Raw genomic sequence first — 22,213 nt, forward strand, 5'->3', positions numbered from 1 at the left:
GGAGGTTCTTTATACATAAAAAGTTTAGATTTTTAGGAGGAGACCTGCAGAGGAAGAGTGTTGAAGCATCAGACATAATCCACATTTTTCATATTGCAGCAGCTGAAAGTTGATTTGTAGCTCTGGAACAGGAGCTTACGCAACACTCTCGTCCCATCATTATTATGGAAATGGAAATTTCCCAACTTGTTTTTGTTTGTTAATGCTGATGGTTTAGATTCCAGGCGGCACGGTGGTGCAGTGGGGCCTTTCTGTGTGGAGTTTGCACGTACTCCCTGTGCCTGCGTGGGTTTTCTCTGGGTACTCTGGCTTCCTCCCTTCTAAAGACGTGCTTGTTAGGTTAATTGCCCGTAGATGTGAGTGTGAATTGTCTGTGTGTTGCCCTGCAATGGACTGGTGGCCTCTCACCTCTCACCCATAGTTAGCTGGGATAGGCTCCAGCCCACCCGTGACCCTGCACTGCAGGATGAAGCGGGTTACTAGATAATGGGTGGCTAGTTTAGATTCCAAGCAGGTCCCTGGTTCAAATCTGGAGTTTGCATGTTCTCCCAGTACCTGTGTAGGTTTTACTCTTCTTCCCACACATCAGTGATGTGCATGTTAGGTTGATTGGCCATAGGTGTGACAGTAGCGTGCATGGTTGTCTGTCTCTTTGTGTTAGCTCTGTGACAGTTTGGTGACCTGTCCAGGGTGGCTGAGAGATGGCTCAAGTGACTCACTGTGACCCCGTGGCTCAAATGATGGATGGATAGATGGAAATCACTGTGGAAAGCTACAGCACTGACAGAATAATACTAAAATAAGGATGGGTGTTTACAAGTTGGTAGGAAATGAGGAGTTAATTATTTGTAATCCCTATTCTAAAAGAAGAACCTTAATGCATTACTTTGCATGAATAGTTTATTTATTTTATGTTTCATATCATGTTTCACATCATCTGTGTCCCCTGCTGGTGACCTGTCCAGGGTGTACCCCGCCTCTCATCTGTAGCTAGCTGGGATAGGATCCAGCCTCCTGTGACCCTGCACTGCCAGACAAATCGTGTTCAGATAATGGAAGGATGGTTTGATGTGTCCTCTGCTCAACTTTAAACATAAATAACTTTTTAAAAACCTCATGTGATAGGATTTAAACAGCTCCTTGTGTAGGTTTGTGTTATGTGGTTGTACAATAATTATTCCACTATGTTTACATGTTTTATATGTGAGCGTATGTTTTATATTATATATATATATATATATATATATATATATATATATATACATACACAGGTCATCACTCATGTCAAAGCCACAGTTGTAGCCACTGGCTGTGATGCGTCTGAATGCAGATCTGTGATAGAGTGACACCTAGTGGAAAGTATTGTGCATTATTATTGTCCTAAAATGATACAATGGCTTGGATTGGTATTGTTTTGCTATAAACAGTCACTTTTCCAATTTTTACCAATTTCAGCCCAACATGAATGTTTAATATTAAACTGGAATTTGTTCAGGCTTGTGAGAGGATCTGTTGAACTGTGTAATATCACCTGTTTTAATGTTTAAGCTTATTGATTTATTGTTTGATTGATTTATTTTAAATGCAGACAGATTATAGTTTTTTTTAAATGCAAAACCCACAACAGAAATTCAACTCTTTGTCTATCTTGCTGTCTCTCTGGTTCTCTGTAGCCCAAAGACCCTCCTCCCAAAGTTTGAATTGGCGACCCTAAAAAAAAAAAAAAAAAAAAAAAAAAAAATCTGTGTGTGTGCATGTGTGTGTTTGCAGCATGCCAGTTTGTGTGGACAGTGTGTCCGCTGTCTTGAATACAAAAGGACGTCTTCACAAGTTCAACACGAGCACGTACTGGTGCGGGATTCTCATTTTTCTTGCAACTGCCAGCCTCAGGTAAAAGCCCAATAACTCATAAATAAATTATACAGTTTAATTACTTATTGACCAGTCAGAGGGGTTTATTTGACAGATTGGTTACCATTTTGCAATGATATGTTTTATGCAGCTACTAGTGACTGAATTTAAAATGATGTTGTAATGAGGCCTTAGTGCATTGTTTATTTTTGTGTGTATAAATAATAATTATTTTGTGGTTGTTTAATATTCAGTGCACAGGCCAGTTGAAAAGTCTCTTACTATGCTTTACATATGTGGCCATATACTGTTTTTTTTTTTTTAGGATAAAATATCCTAAAAACACATTTATTTTGTTAAATTGCTTGAGATTAACTTAAAATTATTAGTTAATATCAGGTAGTATTGTACAGTATAAATACATTATATGATAAAATCAGTGTGTGTTCTTTTATTTTAATAACATTTACAAATTGTCAATATTGTAAAAATAATAAATTATAGAATTAGATTTATAACTTTCACCTATTTCAGGTTTACTGTCCTGAAACCTATTATTCCACCGGACAGAGCCAGTAACGTCTGTTTTGTTTCTGTACGGAGAGACAAAAAGTTTGTGGACTTAGTCGACTTTTTTCCAGTCTGGTAGCTTCTGCTGTTTACTTTAGCTCTGAATGTGACTTTTGAGAGCGAGACGCATCTCGGAGGCCTGTAACCTTGACGACAGCGGGGGCCAGGCCCGCGGCACTGCTTGTCAAGGATGTGTTGGCAGCATACAGATGCATTCTACTTTGAAAGTTCTGCCAAATTCACCTCCTTAGAGTGACTAGTTAGAAGGCAGAATATAATGAGTTGATTGTTAATGACTTGCTTTGCTTCCCTCTCAGTCATCTGGGTTCTGCAGTCATTTGAACAATATGAATATATATTAATGATAACAATGTAAATACGCATTTTTTTCATTGTTACAGGTATGAGGGCCTGCTTAGTATTCCTTTGCTTACTAGCAGCAACATTTGCTCTGTCTGTGAGTAGCAACGTTATATATATTTTCTTAATTTTCTTTTAAATTAATTCCACAAATGTATCTATTTATTAATTCCTGTTATGTTTAGGTAAAAAGTAAACCTCATGGAAAACATCATGGGTTGCACAAGACTTCACACACTGCAAAAGAAAAGGTACAGAAACACAATAAACCATTATTAAAATCCATCATTCAGTTATTTCATACTATAAAGTGAAAGTTTTCCCTTCTGTTGGTTCAGGATGTGATCACAGAAGAGGCCAACAAGCCACAGATCTTACCCACTTTAGTCCCATTCGAGGCCAGCAGCCAGGAGCTGGAAGATGAGGAGCTGAGCTCTGAGGACAACACCAATGGCAACAAAGATGAAGGAGAGATGACCAAGAAAAGAGAGAAAAGCACAGCAGTGCTGTTGAGTGAAGAGGAGCTGGTAGACCTCCTGAAGAAAGAGGCAGAAGAAGAGGAAGAAGCAGAAGAGAGGGAGCTTGAAGAAGAAGACGAAGAAACTGACAAAGGCCGCGTGGAGTCTGTGGATGAAGAAAGTGATGAAGAGGAGAAGAACGATGATAACTTAGAAACAGCAGGAGAGGTACTGAATGAGGACGAACATGTGGAAGATGAAGTCCAGGAGGAAGAGATGTCCCATAAGGAAGAGAAGGAAAATTCTGTTGGTGAAATGGCCGACAAATACATGTCACTGCAAGAGGAAACAGGCAGCACAGAGTCAGACATCCCAGTTGATCTTGACTATGCTGCCGATAGTGGAATTCTACAACCTCTAGACATTATATCAACCAAAGTCAACACTGATGATGCCCAGTCCAAGTCAAAAACTGATGATATCAAAGAAAAGGAAACCAGTGAGAAAGAGCTGCCTAGTATGGAAGACGGCTATGAACACAACATGCAGAACACTGAGGCAGCACACAGCGAGGGGGCATCTGATGTGGATGACATGAAGGAACCTGAAGCAAATGTGGACCCTCAAGAACCAAACACCGGTGCAGGGATTGAGTCTGGGTCACAACTCTTTGGAAAGGAGGAAGAAAAGAGCAAGAACGACAGTGGAAGTCACACCAAGGGAAGAACAAGAAAGCAAAAGAAAAACCAGAGGGCGCGGAAGCACTCGCCTCCCAAGGATGAAACACAACCTGGACAAGAGCAGAGCCAGCAGGATCCTCAGGAGTCTGAAGACGGCAACACTGACAATACAGTCCAGAAAGCCAAGAGAAGGAGGGCAGGGAAATGGGTAACACTGTTAACTGTTTTTGGTTGTGAAAAAAAACATAAGCAGATATTATCTGAACTCACTTTTAAATGTTTCTTGGATTTTTTCCAGGGTCCTTTAGTGGGCATGAATCCAGTCCAGATAAGAGCCACAGTGGATCTTTACCCCAGGTCCACTCTCAGTGGAGGCATACGTCTCCCAGAAGCCCCTGCTGGTTGGTGTTTGTTGTTAAAGTTTCTTTTGTTAAAATGAGCCACACAAGTTTACAAACCAGACTCCATATCTTAAGAAACACTTCCTGCATGCGGTGTCACATGGGTTTTGCCACTGCTCCGCCCCTTTAGGGTGAAAAACGTTTCATAGTGTAATCTGTTTGTGCACACCAACACAACTTGAGCACTTATTCTCGTTTTCCATTACATGATATAGGGTTACAAAGGGTTGTGTTAGGAGGCTTGAAGGGCTGTGCATAGCACCAGTTCACCCAGGAGTTGTGTCCACACCCTCTTGCCATTTAGTGCTTCATAGCTGTTGTCCATCTTGGTGCTGGGATTAGGGATTAAAATCCGAATTATTAGGGTTAGGCACTAAGAAGAAAGAGGGTAGGGTTGTAGGGTATTGCGTTGGCTGTCATGAAAACAATTCAATAAATGATGTCAGTTCTAGTTAAAATGCAGTAGCGTTATGTTTATGATGGGAGAAGTGAACATGAACCCTGACTGGTCTTCTAGTCTATGGTTGCTTACGATGTAAATATCCAAGTTAATGTTAGCAAAAGAAAAAAATAAAATTTATGTTGCAAACACTGAACTTCATATGATCAAATCGTATAACAAACCATCTGATCTTACATTTTAGAACATTTTTTGTCATATGTTCAGTTCTTGCAGTTCTTGAATGTAGCTTGATAAGCTACATTCTATACATTCAGTATAAACTCGTATATCTTTGACTAGTTTTTGGGCTTATGTCTGCTTACTTAACGCACTATCCCAACAGTCTCACAGGGGAATCTGCTGATGGGGTCATTTTGCTCAAACTTCCGCATGAATAGTGCCACTCTGCTTCACAGCCACTACCAAAACACAGCTCTGCGGGCTTAAGGAGTGAATAAGAGAGATCACGTTGAATTTAATCACTGTACCAACTCTAATGGCGGAGGAATGCAGGGGGGTGGGTGGTGCGGAGTGGTTGTAGTTCACAGGATTCCTCTATAAGATAAACTGAAAATAAAATGTCAGACACAATTTTAATGTTTTTTTTACTTTGCTTTTAGATCCATGTGATAATTTCCGCTGCAAACGTGGAAAAACATGCAAACTGGATGCAGACGATAAGCCGAGCTGTGTGTGTCAAGTACCATCGGAGTGTCCTCCCAGTGTGAACGAATTTGATAATGTAAGTACGTGCAGGTTGATTAAGGACAAACTAGAAAGCTTCTATTGTAACATTTTTTGTGTCCATTTAGGTTTGTGGCACAGACAATAAAACATACGATACATCGTGTGAACTATTTGCTACCAAATGCAACCTGGAAGGCACTAAGAAAGGACACAGGCTCCACCTGGACTACACTGGGCCCTGCAAATGTGAGAGGCACCACACGCTCTGCACCAGGCTTAGCATCAATATTCAGTATGACCCTACATGCCTTGTTCCTTCTTGTTGTTTCTCTCAGTGATTCCTCCATGTGTGGACACCGAGCTGGTTCAGTTCCCTCTGCGAATGAGGGACTGGTTGAAAAATGTGCTGCTGCAGCTCTATGAGCATGACTCCATGACCCCTGGCTTCCTCACCCCAAAACAGCGTTTTAGAGTAAGACAATGAAACAGCTGGAATATGTGCTGTTGTTACTCACATTGTGTTGATTGACAGTGAGTTGGTCATAGTTATATCGCAGCATGCTGGTTAGCGTTTTGTCTCTGGTGTTCTCTCAGGTGAAGAAAATCTTTGAGAGCGAGAGACGCCTTCATGCTGGCGATCACTCTGTGGAGCTGCTCGCACAAGACTTTGAGAAGAACTACAACATGTACATCTACCCAGTACACTGGCAATTTGCTCAGCTGGACCAACATCCTTCTGACAGGTACACTTAAATCGTCTGTGTTCACACCATAGATACAGTACAGTGGTAGCAGTTCAGACACAGGCAGAGGGGTGAAGCTCAAGAGCAGCTAAATCTGTTCCAGTACATACAGGAAACCTTACACAGTCATGACATGCGACTATAAAGATCATAATCTTTTTTTTTTCGGTTCATCCTATGCAGGTTCTTGTCCCACTCAGAGCTGGCCCCTCTCAGGGTCCCTCTGGTGCCGATGGAACACTGCACCTCTCGCTTCTTCCAGGAGTGTGATGCTGACAAAGACAAACAGGTGTCCTTTAAAGAATGGACTTCCTGCTTTGGTATCAAGAATGGTGAGAGCATGTCTTCAATTAAAATATATTACAACACACATCCTATAATATTGTTGGAGCATATGTGTGCATGCCCTGCAGGCCCTTCTACTTTTATAAAAAAATTTTACTTTATATTATGTATGTGCCTTGCTGTGTGAAGAAATCCAGACTTACCAATGTTGTCGGTATTTAACCCTTTAATTATATTGTTAACTTGGCTCTTCTTAGTTATATAGTTATATTAATAGTAACATGCTATTTAATAGCCTGTAAATGTTTTTGGACGACCTGTAAGAGGGAAAGTCTAACTTGTTGGCATGTCAAGTCAACAAAACACTTCTCTTCACATTAAGCCCATTTACAGATGTTAGCGGTATGGCTAATAAGAATGTTCTTTCATATCACCCCTTGCCAACAAACCACTTGCCACGTAAAAGACCAGGTATGACAGTAGAAATCGTTTATTTGTTCACTCTAAAAAAAATCATCTACATCCAGGAGATATATGTTTTACCCCTATATCACTTTTTGCTCTGTAGTCGTTGTCAAAGCTGTCACTGCTGGTTAGCTAATGGCAGCTACTGTTAGACTTTCACACCAAACAAGACGTCACTGTCTTCACTAGGACTGATAAAGAAGTTTCAGTAATAATGTTCCTTAACATTTATTATATTTTTTTTATTCCACAGAGGATATGGACGTCAATCTGCTTTTCTGAGTTTCCTTGCTGCTCCAACGTTGCAGCTTTAAGGACCGTTTGGCTCCTGAAATGTTCTCATGTCAAAATGTTACAGTTCATTTTACCTCCTGCTATAAAGGACAACTGTTGGTAATCCTTGCTGTTACTGTGTGTCAGGCTAAGCTTTGACATTTGAATTATTAATCTGTAATTTAGGCTGATAGAATGATTGTTTATCTTTTATCCAGAACCTGTTTTCTATTGCATTCCAAACTGGGGAGAAAGTTTACAACAATGTATTAATAAAAAAGGCAGACAGTCTTTTAAAAAGCTGTGGTTTGTATGTTAGAGTTATTTAGAGGAGAATTACTCTTTAATTTATAAACATGTAGCAGATCATTTTAAATGCTTGTGTTATAATAGTGAATGTAAAGCAGCGTGTTGCTCAACTTAGACGACGCAGTAAATGTTTGTCTGCTGATGTTGTGTTTTAGCTCTAATTAAAGTTTTGTGGACTGCAAAGGACATCATAATATCATGACATATTTCGATGTAGTCAACAATGATTTGTGATTCTTTCTGAAATAAAGTAAAGACTGGATCCTGGTGGACTCAGAGCTTTAGTTCATACTTTATTCAGTGCTCAGTTTTTGTGTTGCTTCATGACGTGAATATACGTAAGTCCTCTGCAACAATGGGTTTGAGAGCGCACGTCACTGATACCTGGTTTTGGTTTACCACTTAATCCTGAATAATGGCCCTCTGTTAGGGCAACAAAGCAAAAAATAGCCTGCTGCTTGGTCATGATGATTACAGTGAGTTGTTGTTTTGAGATGAAGGACTCTGATTGGACCCTTCTTGGTGATCACTGATTTTTACGTTCTCTATATAAGTAAAGACAGAAGCAGCCGTCCATCTGTTGGCTGTCAGTTTTCACTGAGGAAAAGCATGCTCTGCATACTGTGGCTTCTCTTTCAGGCCTTGGCTGTTGTGGTGGAGGGTGGTGAGTCTTCAGGGAGTGCTGAAGCACTTATCAATGGGGCCTTGAAAAACAAAGGAGGAGCGGCAGCTGGCAACGGTGCCGCTGCCGGAGCACAAAATGGCGCACCGCTTCCTGGTGCACTTCCAAACTTGGTCCAGCTTGGTGGCGCATTTCTTCTCCAGCCAGTTGGGAACCCTGTAGGACAGGCTGCCCTTCAGCAGCTAACTCCTATTACAGCTCTCCAGCAAGGTGGGACACTTTTTATGGTGCAGGCTGGTGGAGCTAATGCAAATCTACAGGGGCAGGCAGCTCAGCAAGCCGGAGGCATGCCGGTCACATTGTTAGCAGTGCTGCCACAGAGCAATGCCGGAGGAAATCCACAGCCTGTAATGCTGTCTCCTGGCCAAGTCCAGTTGATCCCAATGGCCGGGTTAAATAACCAGCAGCAGTTGGTTGGTGCTGGAGGTGGAGGGACGCCAGCTGGCAGAGTGAGGTTCCAGCGATCGGTGGCGGCTCGCCTCAGGAGGACAGAATCTCCCGTGAAGAAGGTTACGGCTGTTGATGAAGAGGAAGAATGCTCAGGGATGGATACAGAGGAGAACCAAGTGAAATGAAAATACACAGCTCTCACTGATGTGTTCATGGCTTTAAATAACTGTTCCATCTTTGGTGTCATAATGACAAATAAATCATTAAAGTTTGAGTCTTTCTTGATGCTTTTAACATACACGTCATCTGCCTGCAGCATGTAAGTGAGGCTGAGGGAAAAAAACAGAAAAAAACAACCAGCGTCATGGGTGTGGCTCCTTTGATGGCTGTTATTTTAGTGTAAGAGACTGGTAAAAATATACACAAACCTTTATTTACACTACACTGCTTGTAACTACTCACCACATGGTGATTTGGGTCTTTATATTTTTTTATTTTTTTATAAACTCTTTACACACATACAGTACTTGCTGAATTGCTGGTTCCTACTTATTGATAATGTTAATTTTTTTAATTATAAAATATCATCTCATCGTCGCAACATGACACTTCCGACAGGAAGAAGCTGTTTCTTAAATGGAAGTGTATGACAGTGTGTAATTACTACAAAGCTTCAGACACAGTGTGTGTTTACCTGGTCTGCTGCAGGCTGCTCAGTCAGCAGAAACAAAACATTCCCAGACAGTCTCTGTGTGTCACAAAATAACCTGCCAACCACACAACCGCACACATGTTACGTTTCCAGACATGTTCGGAAAATGTGCTGGTGTGACATGACGTAGTGTTTTCATTCCTATATCTTAGTAACTTTTAAGGATTTTGAATGATGTTTAGTCATCATGTACGGCGAGTGGGGTGTGTATGAAATAAATATAAAACACTTTAGAGATTCAAAATTGGTCTTAAATCAAACCTAGGCCTCCAGTCAAGCTTAGTTTGTGAAAGTAGAAGGACACTTTACACTTTTAGATCCCATGAATCGAATAATTAAAAACAGTGATTAATACCACTAATAACCACTGTTATTAGGGTTAAACATGTTTAATTTAAATTAAGCCACACGTCCCTTTTTACTGTCATTATAAGGGCATGCCTTTGATTTGATCTTAATGTATGGCTTTTCTTAGCTGCTTATACTAACTCGGTTACTTTAGGCTGACAACTGAATGCCTAACCTTAACCTTAACTTCATTCTAACCCTTCACTTGAACTCTATTTAAAGAGTTAAACATGTGGGTCCCCACAAAGAATTTTGGACCACTCAACCCCCCCCAACCTCCTCTTATATCCAGGGGCTTCAGTTTTTCCATAGTTTTTCCATACACAACCTTAATGTTAACCTTCTGTCCCCATTAGGAGACATTTGTCCCCAATTGACCTAGCTGTCCCTAATGTACTAAGTTTAGTTTGTGTCCCCCAAAGTAGCATAAACATACACATAATGTTGATGAAGATTGTCAGTCATCCAGTTCATTTTCATACAGAAGCTTGAAGCGAGGCATCTGGACTTGTAGAGTTTTCTTAAGGATGTTTTGCTTTTCATGTTATGCCTGGTTTACACTGTGTGATTTTGAGCTGTCCCAGAAGAAAGACAGCCATCGTAGGAGTATCGTGGATATATCTTTGGTCGTGGCTCTAAAACGGCAGTCTTATGTTGCACTTCGAGAACGGTGCAATGACGGCCATTGTCAGCATCTTGCGACCAAAGATAAGCTGAGATAAATTTGTAGCTGTGTCAGAAATTTAGGATGACTATCTCACAGCTGCTAGGACCTGCCACCCCTCATCCACATCCTCCTCCTCCTTGCACGTTGACATACATCATAATCTGCGATTGCCTGTGATTCAGTAAATGCTTATCGTACATGCATCGCATCTGCATGCATCAAACTTGCTGTCGTACTAAAATGGATTCATGTCGCCTAGTGATGACATGTAATGGTCTTATACGATTGCTAAAAATGCCACAGTGTAAAGAGGCCATTAGAGGAACTCAAGGACCTTTTACACAAAAAGCCTGTTTCCCCACCAGTTAGAACTTGATAAAGCTGCTCCGAGGACCTTCAAGAAACCTCTACAAGTCCAGATGCCTCGGATCAAGCTTCTGAACATGCACGTAATGTTTTTCATGTTCTGATCTACAAAAGCTCCTGACAGTGATGTCAGTTGTTTGCCTCCTGTAACCACATCCCTCAACATTTAATCGGGTCATACTGGTTTTGAGTCGTACAGCCTCCAGAAACCACCAGGAGCCCGTCCTGAGGCACTGAATCATTCTGTTATTTCTTGTGGTCACTCAGCTGTATGTGAAGGACAATGCCAGATGGCTGAAGTTTCTTTGAAAAGAGGCAGCTTATTGCATTAGTTGTCTTTATCTCTCATATTGTCCAAAAATGAACATGTCATATCACAAGCACCGATGACACACGGGGGATGAAAATAGAGTGTGAACAAGTTTGTGTTCTCCTCTCTAATTGGTTCATAATAATCTCTGGGACTGATAAAAAGGTGTTCTAAACACAGAGAGTGGGCACATCTGAAGCAAGTCTGAAGTTTCTTATTCGACAGATTTCAAGCTGCAAAATGAAGTTTCTTCTGCTTACAGCATTCATGGCAACTATTTGCACCGTGAGTACATCTATCTATCTATCTATCTATCTATCTATCTATCTATCTATCTATCTATCTATCTATCTATCTATCTATCTATCTATCTATCTATCTATCTATCTATCTATCTATCTATCTATCTATCTATCTATCTATCTATCTATCTATCTAACATCTTGTCTCTGTTTTTTTGCAGGTCGCCACAGGAGGCAAGGTAACCCATAACCCCTATATCTATGCATAGTTTATGGTTTATGACACAGTCCCTAATATTTACTTTTTCCTACAGACACAGAGGCTGCTGGCAGCCATGAATGCACAAATGTTAGCTAACATGAATGGAGGAATGTTGGCAGGTATGAATGGGGGACTAATTAATGGAGTAAATCCTGCGATGTTGGCTGGAGGTCTGACCCTGCCCATGATAGCTGGTGGTGGAGCAGGTTTCATTGGGCAGCCTCAGTTTGCTCAGGTTGGTCCATCAAGCTTTTGTTGACATATAACTGACGTGTGACACATGTGATGCATATATACTTTCGAGACTGTGGTGTAGCACAAATTGTTTATTGTCTGTTGTTAAGTCTGCTGCGATTGATAAGTCCATGGCCCAAGATAGACAAAGGCTTAGCTGAGCTTTAAAGCTTGTACTGTATTGCATGCATATGTAGAAAGTGTGTCACAAAGAGATGTTCAATGTTGCCTCCAATGACCTTGGGCACCTGCTCAAGTTAGTGAACTAATCCTCGTCTATCCTCAGCCACGAACTTATCAAGCGTTAACCAGCTGTTCTTCTCCTCTCAGTTTGTTCCACGAGTTCCTGTCTATGCTGTTCCAGCCCCCATGCCAAATGTGTACCCTGTTGCTGGTGCCAATGTGGTCAGTGTGTAATATATAAATACAACTATTAAATGTTGCAAGCTTTATAACACATGAAACTTTCATTTTTTTTTCTTTTTTTTTTTTTTACCAGCCTCCTTACATGGGCGTTCCACAAATGGCTCCAGGGAACCCTCCCCAGCCTCAGCAGCCTATGATGGTGATTGCTCACTCATTCACAACAGCTGGTTGTCTTTTGAAATAATGTAGCATTGTTACACATTGATGTCTTTGTTTAGGGTGGTAACGGTGGTGCCATGCCACAGCAGCCTCCCCTTCAGACTGATCCCATGTTGAGATTCAGGGTAGGAAATGATGAATCTGTATTTATTTTATATAAATGAAATCCACGCCGGCTAATTGTCTTTGTGCCTCTCTTTAGCGTCAGATCATGAAATCCGCAAACACCTTAAAGGCCGCTGTGGACACTCAGGTGAGACTGTACATGCTAAGAAACAGATCTGAAAATATATATGTGTATACCTTCCTTTGTATTCACTGCTCTCTTAATATGTCCTCAGATTCCACCTCCTACTGAGTTGATCACAGCAGCAACATCAGCCCCCTGTGCTGAAGACGATTTTCATGAGGATCAGAAGTTGATGCTGTAACTGTAACCTCAACATGTATCAATACACTCTGATGTGTGTATTTGACCTATTAGGAAAAACTTCAGCTTTCAAATAAATGAATTTTACTTGAAATAAAAGTTTGTCTTGTATGATTCTATCCTGGAAAAGAAGAAGCAGTATGAATCTCTGCTGCCTAACTAATGGCTATAAAATAAACAGAACAAGGTTTTTGGATTGTGTAAAATAAATATGAGAATTACTTATTCACTGAAATATCATGAAATATGACACACTGCCATGTGCAGGTGAATTGAAAATGACACAGTAGAAAAACAGGTACAGGTAAACACAATGGAACTAATGGTGGTTTATTTAGTTTAACTTAAGGGTATCATTTTTATTGTACTGTATTTAATGCAATATAGTAATTTTTTATATTATTTAAGTTTAATAAAGATTCTCAACCCCAATATTATAAAAATAATAATATAATAAAAATTAGGATTAAGATTTAGAATTACTTTATTAATCCCTGTGGGGAAATGAAGTACATGAAGTATAATGCAAAAATAAACTTATTCACACTAGTAGCAGATAAATTAATTCTACACTTTGATTGTTTGTGAAGCAGTGTTGCATTCACTGACCACTTTGTAAAAAACATTTGGGAAGAATAAAAGAAAAGTATTGTTAGTACCTATATCTTTGTTTTCTGTTGCCTGAGGGCAGACTATACAGTACCCCATATTGTTGTACATGCTATTATTGTGCTTTGACTAGTGCTAACGTGCTAATTTTTAGTATTTCCTCAGCATATATGCTTTTTCTGCTGTCCGCCCATCCATCCATCTGCTTTACCCGGTCTTTATGCAGTGGAGGGACTGGGTCCCATCCCCAGTGGTCACTGCCTGAGAGGCCGGGACACCATAGCCAAACTGAAGTGTGCATCTGTAGGCTAATGTGCAAACTCCACAATAAAAGCAGCCATCTTTGTTTCGAACCCTTTTTGCTGTTAGATGACGATGCAACAACAAAAACAGTGGCCGCATTTAATAACAATCGTCTTATTGCTATGTCAATCAAAACTAAATTTAACTTTGCCACACAGGTGGTTTTTTATTTATGTATTTATTTATTTTATCCTTATCATGAATCCTAGCACAGTCATCCATTAGTATGGATGATTGTGCACTTAGATGCAGACATCAGTCTGAGCACCCTCTGACAAATGTCTGATTATAAGCTCCCTGCTTCTGTTTTTCCTCTTTTTTCTCATGACTTGCTAAAACTCATGTTGGTCTTAACATGCATAATTACACAGGGAGGTGCTGCACTTATATACTTATACACACATAAACTTTACATGAATACACTGTGTAAGCTGGACACCCAGACTAAAGAGTTCTGCCCTAAACCAGCAAAACAGTGATGATCTGCTGATCTCTTTATGTCAAGGTGCAAACAGTTTAAAGTGAAGCTTCTTCAGAGGCTTCACAGAGATCATGTCATAGTGTTTAGAGACATGACTTACACCTAATGACACACTTACCTGTCCAGTGTTGTAAGTGTCTGAGCCTGATGCCATGAGAAATGTCTGTCACCGTGACCACACATTGTCTGGACGGGTTGGTGGAGGACGATAACAGCTCGCATGCGGAGAATTTAAAAGGGATGTGGACAAGCTGAGGAGGCAGACACAAGAAGGGAAAGAAGAACCAGAGAAACTGTGAGATGACTTTGTGTCTTAGTGAACATTTTCTTACATTTTTCGTGAAGACATTCAGTGATTTTTTCTGTTTGTAAAGAAGTTCATCATCTTTTTTTCTCCTTGCAGGACATCATGAAGCCTCAGATTGCCCTTCTGTTGATCTGTCTTTTTAGGACAAGCTTGGCTCTGCCAGTGAGTTACATATGAATTTTACTGTGTTATACATACACATAGAGTCCTAGATGAGAGCTTTCTGTTTTAATATTTCTCTTGCAGGTGCAGATTGGAATTATTGCCAGCAACAGCAATGAGGTAAACAGCTTTCAGAGCACATATCTCTGCTGCAAATGCCAAATAATATCAGTCATATTTCATCTCTTTGTGTTTTCAGATCCTCAGGCTGAATGGATTAACTCTTGCAGCTCTTGGACAAACACAGGTGCAGACAGTGTGGCTCATTTCCTTCTGAGATTATATCTTTATCTATATTATGTAAATGTAAAAAAAGTGTTTACTTTATTTGTCACACTTCTTTTTCAGGCCTCTTCCATATTACCTCAGTATGTGCTGCAGCAGCAGCAGCCTGAGGTTTTGCTCACCCCACAAGTGGTGAACTTGAACCCTCAAGTGGCAGGTCCTTTTGGCCCCCAGGGTCCCCAGCTGATGATTCCCAACCAGGGCAACCAGCTGACACCTCTGCTCATTCCCAATGGTCAACAAGAGCAGCTCGGACCTGCACAGGACCCCAACTCTCCCACCGTCCCCCAGCAGGCACAAAACTCTGTGCAGGTACAAACAAAGCAGCTGTGGACACACAAACACAAAATATGAGGCTAAAGATCTCCTTACTGGCATGTGGATGGACTAATGAGTCATTTGAAATCTCTCTCAGATGTATCCACAGTTTCAGTATCCATCTTATGGATTTCCTCAGCTCCACAGGCAGCAGGTAAACCTCACAGCATTGAAACACAGCAACAAACACTGTTGTTTATTTACACCTTTTACCCCAGATTTAATGTTTTTCTGTCCTCCACAGGGTTTCCATTACTTCGTTCCATCTTATGGCTATCCACAGCAGAGGAACACCGCCGTGCTCCAGCCCAACAACGCTCAGCAGAACCTGGACAGAACCACACAGAGACCACAGCTCCCCCTGCAGGTCAGACAAAATAAATGTATTTTCCTCATTTCATGTCAAACTTGTCATACTCCTCTTTGTAGTGTATGTTTTTATAAAGTGTGTGACAAAAAGACATTAAAAAGAGGAGGAATATCGTGTCTAACATCTGTCTGACTTGTACAGACAACGATGACTCAAAGGCTTAATGATAATAACATTGCTTCAGATGATAAGTCACGGCACTGTGGCTGTGGTCACTGTGATACTGACCACACAGTTTTAGGAGTGCACTGCTCGAAATGCTGAGTAAGAAAGAACATGTAGGTTTAATGTATCAGTAACACTGATTTAAGTTATTTTTGGAGTATAACTGTGTTTATGTTATCAATCTAATTTTCACTTGTTTCATCAAACTCCAGCAGGGTTCCAAGCCAAAACTACAGACAGAGCAAGTGAGTGTTCCCCGTTTGTTGTTTTCAAATTTCACTAATGGAAAGAAGGAGAAGAGAAATGTGCTTTGATTCAGTTTTAATCAATGCACTTCATGTAATTGTAATTTATGTCAGACGTGGCCAATGGGGACACAGAAGGAGTCTACCACAGTCCCTCCTGATCCTCGTGGTGACACATCTGGCCCAGGGATCGATGAGGTACGTTTGAAGAGCACTTCAACCTTTATATATTATTCATTTTTTCTGTGGTCACATTGATGCTATTTCAATGCACAGTATATGATTAAACATCTTCTTCCTCTTCTCTCTCTTTAGGGTACCGCTAACTTCCCCTTTCTGTTCGAGCCTTAGAGTTCTGGGAAATAACAGCAAGTTGTTTACCGTGTTTTTGGCCACAGTCTCATTGAAACTTGGTGGAATTTCTTCTTTCTTTTTTGCAACATGTTAAATAAAGACCTTTGCCAAATGTAAGTGTGTAAGAATATTTTTATTGTAATACAGCACACTTAATTATCTGAATTACATGAATGATTTTCACATCATTCTTTAGGTTAATGTTGAAAAATCAAACTTAAAGGTGCTGAGTTCATCCTGAAATAAAAAGAAACAGTTAATATCACATATCCTGTTTAATCAAGATGTTACTATTAATGCATTTTAACCTTTTATAGTGATTAAAGCCCTTCTTATGGATCATCTTCTTCTCCAGCCATCGCTGGACTCATCTTAAAAATAAAGATATTCAGAAATATCAGTGTGCTGAAAATAATTGAAAAAGCATGTCTATGATCTAACATTTGGTGACAGAAAATAAGACTTTTTATTCTTTTATTATCAAAATCGACATACAATATTTTCTTTTACCTTTAGCCTTAGCTATAAGCTGTGTAAGGATGTAAAGATGGAGTACAACGGGAAAAAAGGATCAAACACATCATACAAAATGGTTTTACTTACATGGTTGAAAACCCCATACTCAAGGAAGACCTTGTCCTTCACAATATAAAGAAAAAAATGTGATAAGATAAATAATAGTAATAATAATAATTGTTACATATTTAAAAACCACAGATATTATTGTCACTGTGTATTAAGCAAAAAAGTTTACCGGTGCTGTGCTGTTGTAGACAAGCTTCACGTATTGCTGAAATTCAAAATGACATTTAAAATTAACTACAGCTGAAGCAAACTAAAGTTGACTGAAACAAACAGAAACAACTGATACCCCATTCACTGGAGGCCCGCGTTCTCCACTCTGTGAAACAGTAAAAAAAAAATCAGTAAAATTATTATCTTAAACTCCAATTACTTTATTTACTGAATGATACAATAACTTTCTATACCTTGTGCTGGTGGGGTCCTCTTCCACCATGCTATATATAAAATGTTTAGGCATTAATGTTAGAAATCAGACTTAATGATCTCAATTAAACTGTATTAAACTCCTGTTGCTGACCTTTGGCATCAGAAACAAGTTCTCCCCCTGTGAACAAGCAACATTGAGTGTTAGAGGGAGCAGCTTAATTTAAAAGTAATCACTCAAATTTAACTTTAAATTAAAAGTTTACCTCTTTCAAAGAAACATCAGCGACTTTCTAGGGGTTTTAAAAAAACATGGTTAATGTAGGCAGTGATGCCTTTGTTTTTCAAATATATATATTGCTGTTATTTTTACCTGAAATGTCACATTTTCAACCTGAAAAGTAATTACAAACATAAGACAATGTACGTGGGCTTTGTTTTCACTGTGTTATGATATCACATTGAGACACAATGCAGGCTTACCTTGAAGACGGGGGAAAGGACCTAAAGACCAAAAAGAAAAACATATTCAAAATGCCGAGCAAATAACACAAATAACAAGTGCGCTAATATTAAATATACACATCTGCGTGCAGGAACTGTATCAGGGAGCTCATCAGTGGCCAGATGGATGCTGTTAGGATATAGTCTTCTAGCATTGCTGTACATCAGATTACCTTTGTCCAAGACAAGGTCTAGGTCTGCTCTGCTGAGGTTTTCATTCTCATGAAGGAATGCAAGATAGGTCAGTGAGTTACATGTACACTGCTGGTTTCTGTATTTACCACACTCGAAAGAGGCCTGACTGTGAGAAGCACAAACACGTGTTACAAGAGACTGATCTTCCAACTGTTCTGCATGAGACAGTCCTGCCACACATGGACCATCACTGTAGCATCGTTTCTTAACAATTTCAGCATAAGACACTGCCGGCATGCAAGGTTTTTGCTGAGCTGAATCTTTTGATGTTTGAATGGTTTGAATCGGCCCATGCATTCTGAAGATATGCTGAGCCAACCGAAGACATGGAAAATGTTTAATATCTTTAATATTATCATATTTGCAACCAGGAATGTCCTGAATGAGCTGAATCTTTTGATGTTTTAATGGTTTGAATTGGCCCATGCATTCTGAAGATATGCTGAGCCAAAAAACGTACATAATAATAATAATAACAATTATAATATTTGCAATTATTATTGACGGTTTCCACACATGTCCTGAATGAGCTGAATCTTTTGATGTTTGAATGGTTTGAATCGGCCCATGCATTCTGAAGATATGCTGAGCCAAAAAACGTACAGAATAATAAGAATAATGGGCAACCAAACTAATAAAGATGTAGAAGAACAAGAAGTTTGGTTGCTGGGCAACCAAACTTAACAACAACAACCCAAACAGAAAAGTTGAGCTACCTTTAAAACTTACTGTGTGTTTAGTTGAAGCATATTGCAGAGGTTTGATGAGATGCTCGGCTTACCTTTGGACCAGGCCACTTGCCGTGTGGAGGTCCTTCGGGCTTACCCGGACGTCTGTGGGGTCCAAAAGTGGATAAACCAGGAGCCTGTGTGAAGCACAGTAAATGTCTGAAAACTTGGACATCATACTCATACTTGGCTGTGGGGTATCCACAGTGTGTGAAAGCAGTTGGTGAAATTTGCCAAGCTGCTGCTCCTTACAGGAAACATTATCTGTTAAAACAACAAAATGTTGCTTGTGGGCCAACTGACACCTAAAAATCTGAACCGGTGCTTCTACATACCTGTCTTTTGCTTCGAATTGGAGCTGTTGTTGTCCCAGTCTGGCTGTCAGTCCGGTTCTTAGGTCCATGTGTATGTCCTTTTTCTGGTCTTTTAGTCGGCTTGTGTGCGAGCCCATGAGCCCTCTCACCTCTCTGCATGAAACAAAGAGCTAGTTAGGTCAATAATCATCTCCACACACAATTACATTAACAATAAGACTGAAACCACCACACACCCAGACTGGAGGTGCAGAGTTCTCCTCTGACCCGTCACCACTTTCACCTTTGTCCCCATCCTCCGGGCCGAGTGTCACCAACTGCTCATCACACAACAAAACATTATAAAAAAATCGACTTTTTAACATGCAGTGCTTCTTGCCTGTGTTACTTTGTGTTGTGTACCTCAGAGTCTGCATCCAGCCTGGGTCTACCAGAAGGTGGAAACTTTTCATCCTTCCATGGCTTCCAGGGGTTTGGCTGAAAATTAAAAGAAAAAAAAAATTGTTAACAAAATTCTGTGAAGGTTTGTGTAAAATTAGGATCTATATCTACTTTTATAATAAAATGTTTGACCTGAGCAGCAACGGCTGACAAAAGTGCGGCTGCAATAAACAGGACCTGCATTGTTTCTGAAGAACCTGTAAAAACATTCGTAAATTTGAATTTGAAAAGTAATCTAACTACAACAGTAAAGTAACTACAACAAGCACCATCACACTCACCTGAGCTCTGAGCAACTGTGTGTGTGTGCCCCGTCATCTGCTGACACTTTTATATCTTAAATCAGACGTCGGATGTTGAGACATCGCACATTTTCAAAACAAAACCTCTTTGTCACACCCTGTGCAATACTGCAGTTACTTCACACGTTGTTTTCTAAGGTTGTTTTTATTAACAATAAATAACAATACAAACTGTCATTGATCATACATGAAACATATCATCTATCATAATAATACTGTTGTGCACATTTTTAATTTAAACCCAATTTAGAATAGAATAGAATAGAGTAGAATAGAATATTATTAATCTTTTTGGGAAGGTCCCTCAGGGAAATTCGGTTACCAGCAGCAATACAACACCAACAGTAAGGGCAAGATTAAATAGAATAAAATAGAATATACATAGTATAATAAAATGTAAAAAGGTGAGAGGAATTATGTACAATTTTTCGTTTTGTTTTTTAATTCTAAAAACAAAAGGCAGGAAATCATGCTTCGCTGGGTGTTGCCTGTAACTTACCTTAAGCAGCTAAGCCACTTGATTTGTAACCATTAAACCTGGTATTTCCATCAGTGGCACTGGATTAGCAATTTGCTAATACTGATGGGTGGAGATAGAAACTGCATAATGCAATGTTTACCAGCAAAATATGCTATACAAATCCAGTGGGTGGAAATGCACTGTTTCTGAAATGGCTTATTAAATTAGTGCAATAACTAACCGTCCAGGTGTGGTGTCTCTGTCGGATGATTAGTCACACCATCAAAAGGTGGAGGTGGGAGATTTCCAAAGCAATTTCCTAACAGTGCCGCTCCTGTTCTGTGACAGTATATAAGAGAAGCTCAGCAATCAGAGCAACACCACTACAACCTTCTTTGAACATCTTCAAGATAGTCTGGAAGAACTTGACGGTAACTACACTCATATTTTTCTTTGTAAGAGAAGTACAGTTTTAATATTTTTTATTTACTTGGACCAATTTCTTATTAAATTTGTTGTTTTTATTAGTTGCAATCATGCTGAAGGAAGTCTTTGTGCTTGGCTGCCTCCTGAGCTTGGCTCTGGCTAACCCTGTGAGTGTGCCATTCTCCTATATGGTCATTGCCTATACGTTGTTTGAATTGATGTGATGTATCATTTTAAAATGGTGAATTTGTTACAGTTGGAAATGGAGCTGAGGAGATCGGTCCGCTCCAGCTCTAACTCTGGCTCCAACTCCAATGAGGTGGGTGCTTTTTCTCTCTTCTCTAAAATTCATCTACACTTGAACTTGAAAAATAAATCTGACAACAAATGTTTCTTTTTTTCAGTATATGAACAACCAGGCATTGTCGCAGTGGCTCCAGTTGCTTCTGACCCTCATGTCTACAACTGCAACAACCACCACACCTACAACTACACCTACAACCACTACAACTACAACTACTGTTAAACCTGCATAAATACAAAAAAATTGAAATGCATTGAATGGATTTTTGACATCAGCTCTGTTTTTGTGTTGTGTACGTTTTTGTGGTGGTAATCAGAGCTTTTTCACCATTTAGTTTCAATTGTGGATCAAAACTTAAACAAATAAATGTCATTGCTTCAGCACTCCTGGACTCAGAATGATTTTATTCCTTGGTAGTAAATATTTTGCATTTGTGCAGTTGATTGTTTTAACTGCACTGGTCCTAGTAAGCACTTTACAGTGCTTCTCACTCACTCACATACACACACACACACACACTAAATGGTGATGAAGCTACCATTCAACCATAATCCTTAATAAAGGTAGGGTAGGAGATTTCTTTCTGATGCACTTTTTGTTAAATTAATGTAACTTCTCTTTACAATCCAATAGCAACCAATTAGTTAGGCAGTTTCGATTTAAAACGAAGAATATTATTCATCTGTGGAAGCTATAAAATTATAAAAACATCAGCCAATCCCCCAGGTGGACCCTGCACGGAGTATTGTCACTCTTATCCTGCTCTGTGCACACCAGAGAGGTATGTGCATGATGGCTGAAGTCACAGATCGCAGCTTGTCTTCAGGTAATGCACGTCCATGTGATTGGGAGGCGTGGCTTCGGGGTGAGCTCCGAGACAAAGGGGCGTGTGTTTACTTTCGAAATCTGGCTGACTCACTGAGTTTTCAAAATCTCCTACCCTACCTTTAAGACATATTTTATATATTGTTGTAATTGTGTTTTACTCAAGTGGAAACATTTAAGAAATGAAGCCTGCCCGTTCTTCTGTCATGGAAAACCAAACATGAAGTTGACATTTCAGTCCTTGAAAATGGTGCATTTTTCTCCAGCTGCATCTCTATTTCTGAGGCGTTGTTGCAGTGGTAGCATTATATGGCACTGTGGAAGTAAACAGTTGGCATGGCAACCCATAGTCTTTATCTAACTCTACCCTGTTTGTTAATGCTTAAATTTAACCACTAGTTTTTTTTGTATGCTT

At 39.8% G+C, this 22,213-nt stretch overlaps 4 protein-coding genes across 4 annotated transcripts; 3 read left to right on the forward strand and 1 right to left on the reverse strand.

Annotated features, from left to right (window-relative positions):
• The first annotated feature begins 1,853 nt into the window (after window positions 1–1,853).
• sparcl1 (SPARC-like 1) lies at window positions 1,854–7,324 on the forward strand. The gene is made up of 11 exons (XM_028406924.1): window positions 1,854–1,890; window positions 2,823–2,878; window positions 2,967–3,032; window positions 3,120–4,127; window positions 4,218–4,320; window positions 5,383–5,504; window positions 5,575–5,695; window positions 5,785–5,921; window positions 6,044–6,192; window positions 6,376–6,524; window positions 7,196–7,324. The coding sequence occupies exons 2-11, from the start codon at window positions 2,825–2,827 to the stop codon at window positions 7,222–7,224; spliced, it is 1,938 nt and encodes a 645-aa protein (XP_028262725.1). The 5' UTR covers window positions 1,854–1,890; window positions 2,823–2,824; the 3' UTR covers window positions 7,225–7,324.
• A 7,071-nt stretch (window positions 7,325–14,395) lies between these two features.
• Window positions 14,396–16,453, forward strand: odam (odontogenic, ameloblast associated). The gene is made up of 10 exons (XM_028413368.1): window positions 14,396–14,440; window positions 14,549–14,614; window positions 14,699–14,734; window positions 14,814–14,861; window positions 14,963–15,211; window positions 15,315–15,371; window positions 15,462–15,584; window positions 15,965–15,997; window positions 16,112–16,195; window positions 16,313–16,453. Exons 2-10 carry the CDS (start codon window positions 14,555–14,557, stop codon window positions 16,346–16,348), a joined length of 726 nt encoding a protein of 241 aa, XP_028269169.1. The 5' UTR covers window positions 14,396–14,440; window positions 14,549–14,554; the 3' UTR covers window positions 16,349–16,453.
• A 56-nt stretch (window positions 16,454–16,509) lies between these two features.
• LOC114438328 (uncharacterized) lies at window positions 16,510–19,675 on the reverse strand. Its single transcript, XM_028409584.1, has 14 exons — window positions 19,614–19,675; window positions 19,443–19,517; window positions 19,277–19,357; window positions 19,062–19,193; window positions 18,780–18,863; window positions 17,783–17,803; window positions 17,673–17,693; window positions 17,566–17,592; window positions 17,454–17,480; window positions 17,341–17,370; window positions 17,223–17,252; window positions 17,106–17,141; window positions 16,955–16,990; window positions 16,510–16,722 (listed from the first exon to the last, which is right to left on the reverse strand). The coding sequence occupies exons 1-14, from the start codon at window positions 19,662–19,664 to the stop codon at window positions 16,684–16,686; spliced, it is 690 nt and encodes a 229-aa protein (XP_028265385.1). The 5' UTR covers window positions 19,665–19,675; the 3' UTR covers window positions 16,510–16,683.
• Window positions 19,676–20,621: 946 nt separating this feature from the next.
• On the forward strand, window positions 20,622–21,356 carry LOC114441502 (anaphase-promoting complex subunit cdh1-like). The gene is made up of 4 exons (XM_028414468.1): window positions 20,622–20,674; window positions 20,772–20,836; window positions 20,926–20,988; window positions 21,074–21,356. Exons 2-4 carry the CDS (start codon window positions 20,780–20,782, stop codon window positions 21,203–21,205), a joined length of 252 nt encoding a protein of 83 aa, XP_028270269.1. The 5' UTR covers window positions 20,622–20,674; window positions 20,772–20,779; the 3' UTR covers window positions 21,206–21,356.
• Window positions 21,357–22,213: the final 857 nt, after the last annotated feature.

Source organism: Parambassis ranga, chromosome 1, assembly GCF_900634625.1.
Source record: "Parambassis ranga chromosome 1, fParRan2.1, whole genome shotgun sequence".
Lineage (NCBI taxonomy): Eukaryota > Metazoa > Chordata > Actinopteri > Ambassidae > Parambassis > Parambassis ranga.